Source organism: Thermobia domestica, chromosome 13 (assembly GCF_964235325.1).
Source record: "Thermobia domestica chromosome 13, izTheDome1.hap1.1, whole genome shotgun sequence".
Lineage (NCBI taxonomy): Eukaryota > Metazoa > Arthropoda > Insecta > Zygentoma > Lepismatidae > Thermobia > Thermobia domestica.
Window position 1 is genome coordinate 130,535,693 of NC_137466.1, and position 14,394 is coordinate 130,550,086.

General features: G+C 34.0%; 1 protein-coding gene across 1 annotated transcript in view; it reads left to right on the forward strand.

Annotated features, from left to right (window-relative positions):
- LOC145669285 (progranulin-like) overlaps nt 1-14,394 on the forward strand; it is a 33,655-nt gene that overhangs the window by 5,688 nt on the left and 13,573 nt on the right. Inside the window, exon 2 of the mRNA XM_081737603.1 lies at nt 6,316-6,497. Within this exon, the coding sequence (XP_081593729.1) occupies nt 6,316-6,497 (182 nt within the window). The remainder of the gene's footprint in view (nt 1-6,315; nt 6,498-14,394) is intronic.

Consider the following 14,394-nt stretch of genomic DNA (forward strand, 5'->3'; position numbering starts at 1 on the left):
CTAATTTCTAAAGAGAGCAAATTATTGGAACTCGATTATGTGGTGCAAGCGTGACGAAAATTGCAAGTGTGTAGGGCTTGTGTGGCGAAGGATAGTGCCCAAGGTGATGACGTCCAACGAAAACGATGACAAAACCACATCAGCAAAGAGAAACAGTGGTTGGGAGAAAACCCTCAATGACAAATACCGCCAAGGATCTAAACGTAATTGAACATGTATGAACCGTATCGGAGACATGAATCCGAGGGAGATTTTAGCATCTATCATCTGTGATAGAGCTGAAGTGATGCACTGCACGCAGAATGGTGTAATATTTCATTTGCTACCATTCAAGATCTCTACGAATCTATTCCACGTCTCATCAGACATAGTTTCAGGAGGAAGGTGGTCAGACCCCGTTTCCACATGGTGAATTGCAAATTTTTCAGGGTTTCTATTTATTATTTCGATAACCACCTGTGAACCGTTAATTATAATTTTCGTGTAAATATAGGCATGTCTATATCGCTGATTCGAAAGGGAGAGACTGATTTTTTGCTGGTACAGATATGAACAAAATAATCGACGCATTTCTTTAATCTGACGTTCTTTTTTCAAAAATCTCAGTTTTTTTATATATTCGAAATTTTGGAAGGTTTCCGCAGTAGAAAGGGTTAAAGACAAACAGATTTTTAATGCTTGTGTTCAATATTATTTTAAAATAAAGAAATTAGAAGCAAAAATCCTTCATTTGGCCGAAATTACGAAAATTGCCAACTCTATTAAAAAGGGTATTTTTCTAGATCGGGTGGGAATCTGTAGTTAAACGTAGAACTGAAACATCTACCTCACTGACAGTTAGAACAATGTGGAACCATATCCGCAAACAAAACATTTAATCAAATATTTCTAACATTTCTTATATCTGCAGACTTCATATAAATAAAGCAAACAGAGGAAGTTACCTATCGAAAGGGACAAATTGAAACACGATTATAATGAAAATCATATCTTGTAGTAGAACAGACGTGTAAAGTGTAAGAATTCGGTAACGCAGTTAGTTAGGACGAGATGGTAAAACTACCCAATTAATGTGATTGAAGGCGGTACGATCCCGTATGCAGAAATTTGTTTACCATTATAATTATATTTATCTTAATATGCATATTATGCTCGTAGCATATTATAAGCAAAGGCCGTCTACACTTGTCTTATATTACAAGTTCATTATCCCTCAGCTCAAATGCATCACACTGCAAGAAAAGACAATGTCCGAGGATAGCTTTCTCTTTGCATGAGGAACATTATATAAGGTAAGTTCAACAGATCTCGGTACACAAAAACATCCAAGGAACATTTAATCGTTGATAGTTTCTTAAAGTACTGAAGAACTAAGTTAGTCGTATCAAAGTTCAATATATGAATAACGTTAAAAATGGACGCACTAATCATCGACGTTGAAATCAAGATTTCTGGCACAACATCGTTAGTTAGATCATCTTTAAAGAATTTTGAGATTCGCGTGCCCGAGGACTGATATCTGTATGCTGTAGGCACTGTCGGGTTAAAGTCTATTGATTTTAGCTGTATTCAAAGCTTGCTGGTGAGCAAGTGTGTTCCGTTTGACGTACTAGAATTTGAACTAGAACTTTCGGGTACCGATAGTGGCTGGCAAGCAGCAGTTTGCTCTGTATTTCATTAAAACTCTATATGGTTGAGCCTGATGCTGTAAGCATCTCGCTGTCAACTAAATGTTCTAATTGGAATTCGGTACATTTTACGTCATTGTAGCCACAACTGGATACTTCAATGGTAATATTATATAGGTAATTGTGAAAGTTCACTGCACCATTCATTTCTGTAAATGAACTTTTCATGACATTTCACTGTAAAGAGGAGTCTGTTAAGGGCAAAGTGCTTTGTAGTAACCTCTAAGAAAGGGATTTTTGGTACAGGTGTGATTCCGGAGAATTGAGTTTGATATTCCAAGATCCTTGTGCCTAGAGATCTGGGTAATGAACATTTGGAGATCTGGATAATGAACTGGCTGTCATAGTCCATGGTGTTTTGAAGTAGGCCCACAAAATTAATCATCGCAAGAAACATAACAGGTTTAGTATTATACCCTCTGCATTGAAGAGAATGTATTTATTGCGTACTGGCTGAAATGCCCATTTTTTACCTGGAAGAAAAGGCTTGTAGAAAGTATTAAAAATCCCTTTCTCCTTTAGGAGGCGCATTTCAATAGAAGCATGTGATGGAAAGCCATGAAGATACTTTATTTTCGGTGTAAATTTTGATACTTTATTTTTTGGTGTAAATCGTATTAAGATACAACCTTTAATCAAGGTAACATAATATCCTTGCTCTACGTATTTACTAGCTGTATTTCAAAATCGATGTTAAATTGTTGAGTCGTTTACCCGTGATGTCTCACAACAAACAGGCAACGTTCCTTTCAATGTGGAGAAACAAATATAGAAAATGTTTCCTTCTTCCTATTTAAGCGGAATTTTCAACAGCGCTGGGACACGTGTTCGCTTATTTTTACTCAGGAAATCATTTATAGAGGAACTTGGGAGAAACATTTTTTTTCATAAATTTGACCCATGCTTCCCCTTAGGATACGAATTTTGATCAAAATCATTCGATAAAAGGTCAGTTTGACGTAGGTGGTAACTGAATTCAATCGTGCAGTTAATATGATCTTACATGTTAGCATTTCAGAAAATTACTATAGAATAAGTATATTTGTGTATATAACGTCGACCAATGATTTAGCGGCGGTATATCCTGTTGGAATTATAATTGCGGTAAGTACCTCGTGGTTATGTGGTATGCAATGAAGATGTATTTGTGTGCCGATTTATGTGATGGACAAGGACCCTCGTAGGGTAACACGAGCATAGAAAAGGATCTTGTTTATTTGATAGTCTATTGTCAATTTTTGCTTGTTCTTGTTACTCTGGTTTAGTAAGCAAGAAGGACAAAACTGAACCATTAAACCAGAGGAGTAAAACTTCCTTGAGGTTAATATTAGTAAGTTTTGGTGAGCTGTCCGAATGTAGAACAATGTAACCTGTTAAAAATGTCTCTTTGGAGAGTAGCTGGAATATATAGATCATCATCATTATAGGTATTCTGCCTTTATTGGCACTTGCATGCTCCACGGTCCTCCGCTAACCTCTTCGTCTTTTAGTATGATCTTTCCTTTTTAATATCATCCATCAATTGTAGTCTCCTACGTCCCCTCCCTCTCTTTCCCGCCACCATACCTTCTAGGACGTCCCTCATGATACAATTTCTTCTTAGGCAATTGCCCACCAGTTTCTCTTCCTCTTCCTAATAATATCTAAAAGTGTTCTTTTCTCACCCATTTCTAACACTCTCTCATTCGTTTTCCGCCTGACCCAACTAATTCTATCGAAAACTATTCACTTGTTCTATTTTCTCCCCTCCTACTTTTATATTTGACACAGACCCCTTCGTTCCAATCACCATGGCTTTTGTCTTTCTAACATTTATTTTCATCCCATGTTCTTTAAAGCCCTTTCTCATTTATTCTAACATTTTATTGATTTTCTTTTCAGATTCTGCAACAAGCGCCATATCATCTGCAAATCTCATGCATCTAATCATTCTACTTCCTACCGAAATGCCATCATCATCATGTAGGCTCTTTTGCACTATCTCTTCTAGATCGACATATAATAGTGTTGGCGAGAGGCAGCATCCTTGTCGAACTCTCCTTCCAATTGCACTTTCTTCCGTCAGTTCTTCCCCTATCCTAACACTTACTTATTGGTTCATGTATAAGTTCCTTATGAGTCTTCTATCTTTCCATTCCAACCCTATTTTTTGCTGCCAGCAATATATAGAAGAAAATGAAAAAATATTGGTAAATCTGTGTATCATATATAATTTTCCATGTGTTAAGTGATAACTCTTGCTTCTCTGGAGGAGAACTGTTTCTGTGGGTAACGTCCTTGATTATAAATAATTATAAATTGAAACAATATGTTTCAATGTCTTTGAAAGAGGGTGCAGCAGTGGGTTCCATGATACATATATTGCAATTTAAAAAAAATATCATTGGGTAGAGAATAAGTCGCAAATCTGACAGGATTAAATTTATGACCAATAAGTAACAATCCTATTAGCCAAGAGAGGTGATTTCTTTCCATTCTCGTAAACGTGAAAAATATCTTACTTATATTTAACTAGCATCGATTACCCGCTTCGTTGAGTTAAAATGAAAATTTAAATACACAACGACGCATCTCATGTGTTTGGTACCCGTGAAATATGCTGTTTTCGTTTCTAGTGGCATCGATTTAAACGGCATCGAAAATATCAACGTTCAATCTCAATGACCCCGAAAACTATGGGTTCGACACTAATACGGGTTATTTTTGATCAGTTTTATGTATTTCCCTTTCTCCCTCCCCCAAGTTGCGGGGCTGAATTTGGATTAAACGGAAACAGAAGTGTCATTGTTCATCTCAGCGCCCCGAAAACTATGAATTCAACAGCAGTATTGGTTAGTTTCGATCACTTTTATACATGTCCCCTTCCCGCAAGTTGCGGGGCTGAATTTGATCTAAAACGGGATCGGAAGTGTCACTGTTCATCTCAGCGACACCGAAATATGGATTAGACACTAATGTTGACTTTTTTTGGATCATTTATATATATATATATATCCCTCCCTCCTTCCTCCATACTGCGGGGCACGGCATCGGAAGTGTCACCGTTCATCTGAACGACCGCGAAAAACAATGGATTCGACACTAATATGGGTTATTTTTGATCAGTTTTATGTATTTCCTTTTTCCCTTTCCTCAAATTGCGGTGCTGAGTTTGGATTTAATCTCCTGTAAGTTGCACCGTCAAAGTGATATGACGAAACCATATCTGGTCTGAACTTTATATATCCCTCATTCCCTAAGTTGCACCGTCAAAGTAAAATAACCTAATTATTACAGGCTCGAATCTCATCTAGGCTGATAATTTAATCGAGATCGGTCGAGTGGTTCAAGAGTTAAATTTTATTTATTTTTAGATATCTCCCCCTCACCTCGCCGCCCTAAGTTGTACCGTCAAAGTAATATGATTAAAACTATCCCAGTACCAAACCTCATCTATGTGGAAAGTTTGATCGAGATCGCTTCAAGAGTTATTAGGTTTTATTTATTTTTATATATCTCCTCCTCCCCTCCCCTAAGTTACACCTTCAAAATGATATGGTAAAAACCACCCCAAGTGAGAGCCTCATTTATGTGGAAAATTTGAATGAGATCGGTCTGGTGGTTCACGAGTGATGAAGTCACAAAGGTAGTAACTTTTATTTCTTTTACATATATATATATATATATATATATATATATATATATATATATATATATATATATATATATATATATATATATATATATATATATATATATATATATATTCCCCCTCCTCTACGTCAAAGAGTGAAAGTAAAATGACAAAATTGTTCCAGGTCCAAACCTCATCTATGTTGAAAATTTGATCGTCATCGGTTGTGTAGTTCAAGAGTTATTAAGTTTCATTTATTTTCATATATATCTGTCCCCTCCATTCCCCTTTCCTAGTTTCTATGTTAAGGTAAAATTATTAAAAAAACTTTCCAGTCCTGAACTTCATTTATGTTGAGAATTTGATTGAGATCGATCAGGTGATTCAAGAGTTTTAACTCTCGAATATAGTCACTTATATATATATATATATATATATATATATATATATATATATATATATATATATATATATATATATATATATATATATATATATATAGGCTATATTCCTCCTCTCCGTACCCTACGTTGTTTCATCAAAGTGAAATGATAAAGTTCATACCAATCCTAAACCTCATCCATGTTGAAAATTTGATCGAGCTCTGTTTGGTAGTTCAAAAGTTATTACGTTTTATTTACTCTTTTCTATCTCCCCCTCCCCTAAGTTGTTCCGTCAAAGTGGATAGCTAAAGACACTCCCAGACCAGAACCGCATCTGCATAAAAAATGTTATCGAGATTGGTTGAGTGGTTCAAGAGATTAAGAGTCAGAAACATAGCCACTTTCAATTTTATAATACAGATCAATTATCCTTTTTTCGCATATTTATCTCTCATGAAATCATCTGCGATTAATGAATGAGTGAAATAATAGCTTGGTTCGTGACAGTAATCGTAAATACGATATGCTACTCAGTGGTGCTCTTGCTAATTGTAATAAACCTCAATTTTAGATTTATTTCAAATCAAACAGTCACTTATATAACTATTTTATGATTATCTTCTATTTACAGATCTTATGCTACTATTTTATTCTTTTTAATTGAGACTGCTGTAGGTACTACAGTATGTCCTGGTGGCCAGTTCCTCTGTCCATCAAAAATGTCATGTTGTGTTCTTCCAACTGGAGAGCAAGGATGCTGCCCCTATGAAGAAGCTTCATGTTGTGAGGATAATACACATTGCTGTCCAACAGGTAATATTTTTTTTCATAGTCGTTGTACTTTGAGTAATAATAAATGTAATTTATTGTCTATTTGATATTGCAGATTACTCCTATACGCTTATGTAGTAAGGAAGTCAGGCTACAAAATGGAAATACGGGCAAAGGCTTTTAAAAATAGAAAGATTCTTAATATTACAATAAACGAAATGTGATTCTGTTCAACAATACTATTATAATATTTATAAAACTTATGGTAATAAAGATTAACCTATGCTTAAAATGGAAGCCATGATCTAATATATGTACTTAACTACTCTGCTTCTTAAAACAAAGCTTTATTATATTCTCATGGTGCCCAAAACGACCTAAAGTTTTGAATGCATCCAACGTTTTTACCAAATATTTCGTAATGGGATACGTAATACGAAAAGAATGGAAACAATTTTCTCTGAAAATTATCAAAACATAGGAGAACTGAAACACATTTAGTAAGTGTAGTTTTCCTAGGCAATATCAATATTTTGTTCTGAGATAAGCATAATGATGGTAAGAAGAGAAATCAACCATTTGTCATATTGATTGATGGTGAAATGTTTAGTTTCATGATGTTCAATAATAATAATAATAATAATAATAATAATAATAATAATAATAATAATAATAATAATAATAATAATAATAATAATAATAATAATAATAATAATTCTGCCTTTTGGGCAGGTCCTGGGACCAATGAGGATTTTTTTTTTCAATTTTAGATTTGGGCCTGGAGATGTTTCTTCCACTTTTCTCGATCTTTAGCTTCCTCTTTTAACTCCCAATATATTTTCGTATCTTTCAAATCATCGATCAGCTGTGTTCTTCTTCTTATTCCTCGCTTTCCTTCCATCTTCCCTTCTATGACGGTGCAAAGAAGACAATTTCTTCGCAAGATTTGTCCAATCCAATAGGCCTTTCTATGAAGGATGGTGGCTAGAAGTGTCCTCTTTTGTCCTATCCGTTTTAAAACACCTTCGTTTGTTGTTCTCTCTGTCCATTTTATCTTCTCTATCTTCCCCCAACACCACATTTCGAAGCTCTCTAAATATTTCTTCTCTAACTTCCGTAATGTTCAAGTCTCTGAACCATACAGTCCAATGCTCCATATATAGCACTTGACCAACTTCTTCTTAAGTCCAATATTGAGCCTGCTAGTTAAGCGTGATCTTTTCTTGTTGAATTCTTCTTTAGCTATGGCAATTCTTGAACTGATCTCTTTGGTGCAGTAACCATCTCTTGTCAAAATACTTCCCAGATACTTGAAGTTATCGACCTCTTCAAGTTCTCCTTGTTCTACTCTGATCCGTAACGGCGTGTTTCCACGGGATATTCTCCCCATGACTTTCGACTTTGCGATGTTAATTTCCATTCCATACAGTTTCTCAGTGTCAACTATTTTGTCAATCATCTCCTGCAATCCTCCTTCGGTTTTAGCTATTATAACCGTATCAACTGCATACCTGATCTTGTTAATGATCTGCCCTCCAATTTTGAAATCTCCAATTCCCAAACAAACTACATCCTTGTCTGACTCCTCTTCCAATCACCATATTATTGGTTTCTCCTTCATTCAAGCGCAGCTTCACTCGTTGTCCTGTGTACAGGTTTTGATTGAGTCGTCGATCTCTCCAGTTGACTCCGATTTCTTTAAGTATTTTCAGAAGTTTCGTTAAATTGACTCGGTCGAAAGCTTTTTGCCAGTCTATGAAGCACAAACACAACTCTTCCTTTACATCAAGAGTTATTTCTGATATAATACTAATCAATCCAATAGCATATCTGGTGCCTTTTCCTTTCCGGAATCCAAATTGATCTGAATCCTAATTTTAACCTCTCATCTATCTTGCTTTCCAGCCGCCTGTTCAGTATGCGTTCAATGATCTTTCCAGTGCGGGAAGTCAGGTTAATAGTTCTGTGTTCGCTGCACTTCTTTGCTTGCTTTTTCTTTGGCAATGCTATCATTGTAACATCAAGAAAATCCTTTGGCCAGTCTCGACTCAGGTTACTTTCATTGCGTTGTCTCCTAATCCCTTGAGCAAATCTACTGGTATGTCGTCTTCTCCAGTGGCCTTTCTCCTTTGCATGTCTTCGCTTGTACTACTTCACTTTTCAATATCCTTTGCCCTTTTCCATTATCATCCACCTCTCCCTCTGCTTCTATCGCAATAACTTTGCGGCGGTTTTTCTGATCATACAGATCTTTTATGTATTCTTCCCAAATTCTAAGGATTCTTTCATGGTCAGTGGTTACATTACCTTGTTGATCTTCGGTGCCGAACGTTCGTATACGTTTGTTTGCTTTCCCTCCTAATTCTTGTGCTTTCTGGTACATCAGATCATATCTGCCGCGCCGTTGAAGTTCAATTATTTCTTCACATATCTGTTCCATGTACTTTTCTTTGTCTTTGACCGTCTCTCTTCTCAAATAATAATAATAATAATAATAATAATAATAATAATAATAATAATAATAATAATAATAATAATAATAATAATAATAATAATAATAATAATAATGATAATAATAATAATAATAATAATAATAATAATAATAATAATAATAATAATAAAGAAGGATAAAGAGAAATTACTAGAAAACTGAAAATATGACCTGACCCTTTTAAAATATTTTCCTGTTGAATCTACACACCATTTCCAATGTTGTCACCATCGCTAGAAGCAGCCCTGGAATGCCTGTTGTAGAATGCGCTGAAATTTTCTCGACTTCTTATATTGAGTGTTATGTATGGTATCAAATCGTTTCTGTTTTAAAGAGGATTTCACTGTATGGAACAGAAAGAAATATACACGGAGCTCTACCCGACAAGAAGGGATATTATGTGCAACGGCATGTTGTTATGTACAACGGTAACGTCAGTCTGTAGAATGTTTAGTTTTCTTACAATTTCACAGACAATCAGTCAATGACCGGATCTTCTGCATATTCTCATCTGAGTAATTTTCAGGGGGCCGCGGTGGCTCAGTGGTAGAGCGTTCACCTCTGGTGCTTGGGGTCCCGGGTTCAATCCCAGCCCCCGCCAAGTGAACTTTGTGGTGGACGAACACCGATGCGTTGGTTTTCTCGGGGTTCTCCCGTTTCCTCCCACTTCCTTCATTATACTATTTCATTCATTACTCATCATCACCGTCTCCTTTAGCCTAACCGGCATAACCGTGGGACGTAAAACTCAAAGATTTCATTTCATTTCTGAGTAATTTTCTCCTCATTCTGACTCTCAGCTAGGCGACTAGGACTAGAATTATGCTCTTTAGATATACTTGAAACTAGAAAACGTACAATCTACTGAAAGATTGTTGCACCATTCAGATACACATAATCGAATGGTACTTGCTACATTTTGTACGTTTCTGTAGCCGTTTCTCCGAGTTTAGAACGAAATTTAATACAGACAAGTTGTTCTTTTCGATGACCTATTTCACAATTAGACGCGAATAACATAACAGACCATACGGAATGACACCCCAGTAAACATTACTTGACCTCAAGTGAACGCTGACAACATGCTTTGCTGGAAGCTTTGTGATAAAGAATATATGGAATATTAACTATGGTAAAATTGAAAGATTTTAAAAGACTTAATTATTATTAAAAATATTTTCTACTGAACACTATTTTCGGAAAATGGACATTTATGTTAAATTACATTCTACAGTCAGTTTTTGTTTAAAAATGTTTTCATGTATTTTCTCCTTGTAATCGAATGATTTGGACACGCTTCGATTTTTAGGGAGAAATAAAATTCCTTTGAAGATCTAGCTTCTGAGACAGCTGGAAAGTCGTTTGAATTAAGAGTTGTTTAACTCCTATCTGTAAAGGCAAGAAGAATGAATATGAGTGTCGATGTGCAAACATACCATCCAACTGAAAAAATGCCTATTCAGTCGTAGACAGTGTGGTCTGCAATTTTAGAGAGTTTGTGATATATATATATATATATATATATATATACTTATTATTTCATCTTATTTGTAAGATAATCGATATTTATTACAAGTAGTATATGCGTAGGACTATGTATGTTACTGTTAAGATTGTGTATATTATTTTTAGCATACATGTCACTGTTACGAATATGTGTATTACTGTTAGGACTATGCGTATTACTCTTATAAGCTCATGTGTGACTGTTAGAAGAAATCAAACAACAGTAGTTGAAGTCTGCTACATGATAGTGTTTACTTTTCATGTACGCTAAATAAATAAATTTATAAGTATATAACTATCACTCCAGTTCGCTTATGTATTATTAATATATTTAAATTCTATAACAAATCACTATATGAAATAGCATACCTTAGGCAAAGAATGGTATTTTAAATCAATATATTTAAAATTATATGTATTTTTCATCACCAATTGAAAGTATATTAGTACATAATGGCGTCATTGTTCATCTATCTCCTTTTCTTCTTCCTCTTCTTCTTCTTTTTTTTCTCATCGTTGCCAATAGCAAAAATTATACAATATCATTTGTTGTGCTCGTTGTACATATATCGTTGTATATAATGGCTCCCGAATTATAGGACTACTTAAATTATTTATAATTTAAGGAAGAATTCTGGACCGTAATCACAACTATGTTATAAATGGAGTTATATTACTTTTTGAATTGCCCTCGTATATAGCAAAAATCCAATTCATTATTATAACATTTACACAACTTTATATTTTATCACCATAAATATTATTTTATACTTCATTTTATAATAATTATATTATATTTCATTTTAATGTCGAAGAAAGGGCTAATTCGAAATTTCACAACTTAGTTATTTTATCAGGTCCCTAATCAAATTCTTCTCTTAACATCTAATTACAGTTATTATTGAAGCCATTATAAATAAAGTATAATGCAACAGAGTTCTTTTGTTCGGGCGTATCTAATACAAACATTTAAGACGCCATTCATGTCATAAAACAAAATAAACATTACAATACAATCATAACAATAATAGAAATGAAATGAAAATGACAATGAAGAACATAATTACAATAATAACGAAAATTACATATAATAAAATTAATCAGAGGAATTGATATTATCACTAGTATCATATTCTTTATCTGCAGAAGATTTAATACAAGATTTTAAAGTATTGTTATCAAACGAAGAACTCAGAATTTTAGGGTTTGGTATTTGAGTTGCTGGCGTGGTTTCACCCCATCCACCACCAGCTGGCGTTAGTTTAAAGTAGAATTGTTCATCACCTCTACTAAGTCACACTGAATCGCACATTCTCTTGTGGAACTGTTACAAAGATTCGGTTCATTTCTTATCTGTCTACGATTATAGAAATTTCTGCCATTTGCACGGTTATAATTATGACCAAATTTGTTTACATTCGTTGTGTTAGGTAAAATACACCTATTGTTTCTGTAATTTACTTCATTTGTAATATCGGTAAATCTAGAACTTTTATTAGGTTCGTCTACGTTACCTGTAAATCTGGAATTTCTATTAGTTTGATTTACGTTACTATTAAGTCTAGAATTTCTATTTCCTCCACAGTTACTTTGTTGAACACTTATGTTATGTATAGGTAAAGGATTATTACGTGCATTATTATTTGTATAACATTGTGTAACTCTTTGATTTTCAAAGTTTTGGACTACTAACAATAGGTTATTAAAATCTATACATTGCGACGTCATCAAAACTTGTTGCAGTCTATAAGGCAACAAAACTCTAATAGATGCGATTATTCTTGAGTCAGGTTGATATGGATTCAATAATTTCAACTCATTATATGTGCTAATGACAAAGTCCACAATACTCTTATCTACACGTGGGTCATACTTTTTACTTCTAATGTGGGCATCCCTGTTAGCCAGTATGAAATCATTCTCGAAATTGGCTAATAACATTTTCTTAAAATCATTATAATTACGTATGCCTGACTTAACTGCATTAAACCATATAGAGCAAGGGGGTAATAAGACATGAGGTAGGATTTTAAGAAAGTTAGACTTACCGATTCCTACTAACTCGCATTCTGATTCAAATTTGTCAATAAAAGTACTCGCCGGTATGTCGTCAACTCGACCACTAAATTTAGTTAATGACTTGATCTCACTAAATTTTACCGGTACTTTTAGACATTTTACATGATTAGGTTTAGCAGATTTTAACTTCCTACTGTTTACTTTTACAGAATTCCGATGTGTTCTTTCTTCACTCTTCTCACTTACAGAATTGGAACTGGTATCATCACTGTGACTTTCCAATTGATTACAATCTCCATATCTATACCGTGGTATGTCAGGATTTACTTCACTACTGTGTACTGCTTGATGCATTATTGGACGTTGTATTTCCGTATCAATTTCTGGGATTAAGAAATTTATGCTATCTTCTTTATTAGCACTCCTATTATTTTTGAGTTCCAAAACTTCCCTCTGCAATTCATGTATTTGTGCTGTATTACCGTCAATTCGAGCATCAATTCTATCAAATTTATCTTTCAAACTTTGGGATAATTGTTCAAGTTTGAGAGCCTGGGATTTCTCAAACTGTTCTAATTGATCTTTATGCGATGTTTCCAACTGTTCCAACTTTGCTGTTTGTGAATTTTCAAACAGTTCGAGGATATAGTATACGTAAGACCGTCTGAGTTCCAGAAGAAGCTGGACGCTCATACTTTTAGGGATTATTCATTGAGTATCTACGAACTTAGAAAGGGGGTAACAAACCCACTTTCATTTACTTATCCACTGATACGAAAATAAAAAAGAACGTACCTATTTGCCCTTGTACTTTATATGCTATAGCGCATTACATTATATGCAACAAGGATTTTGGTCTGCATCATGATATAAATTTAAAAATATTTAACATTTTTCGAATCGAAATCAACAAAATTTATTCTAGAAAGTAAAAATAGAATGTTAAGCACATATAATGAAGACAACGCAGTGATTTAATTTGGTAACGTATAAATATATAATATGAAGTATCCTCGCGCACGGAAGACAGGGGGTCCTCATGTATACTATTACCCAGTTCGAATTTCCTCATCATTTGCTGTTCTAAATTATTCGTCAGCTGTTCTAATTTTACTGACTGAGCTTCCATTTTACTTTCCATTAACTGTTTCATTTGAAGTATAAAATTTTGAAAGTTCGTGTTTGATAATTCATGCGACTGTTCTCCTACAATTTGTTGAACGGTTTCCATCTTTTGACTGGTATTAATAACTCGTTTATTTCTTAATATCATATAGTCTAAAATTTTGGCTAACCTTACTAAACTTCAGATTATATCCAAAAATTCCTGGGACGAGACCACCATTTAAGATATAACTATCACTCCAGTTCGCTTATGTATTATTAATATATTTAAATTCTATAACAAATCACTATATGAAATAGCATACCTTAGGCAAAGAATGGTATTTTAAATCAATATATTTAAAATTATATGTATTTTTCATCACCAATTGAAAGTATATTAGTACATAATGGCGTCATTGTTCATCTATCTCCTTTTCTTCTTCCTCTTCTTCTTCTTTTTTTTCTCATCGTTGCCAATAGCAAAAATTATACAATATCATTTGTTGTGCTCGTTGTACATATATCGTTGTAAGTAAATAATATATTCCAGTAGAGTGTAAGCTATCATGTTGGCAACGAATAACATACTTTCTAATGCCATTAAAAATTCAGTTTTCCTGACTTTCTCGAAACTATGCTTAAGAATTTATCTTCCATGATGCTATTTGCTTGATCTTAATGGCATATATAGATTCAAATTTGTCGTATGTTTGGACAATTTTATAGTTAAACAATTATACACGTAGTTTTAAAGTTAATTATAATTTTGGTCTACATGTAATTAAACATACTCTGTACACTGTCCTGTTGTTAGTG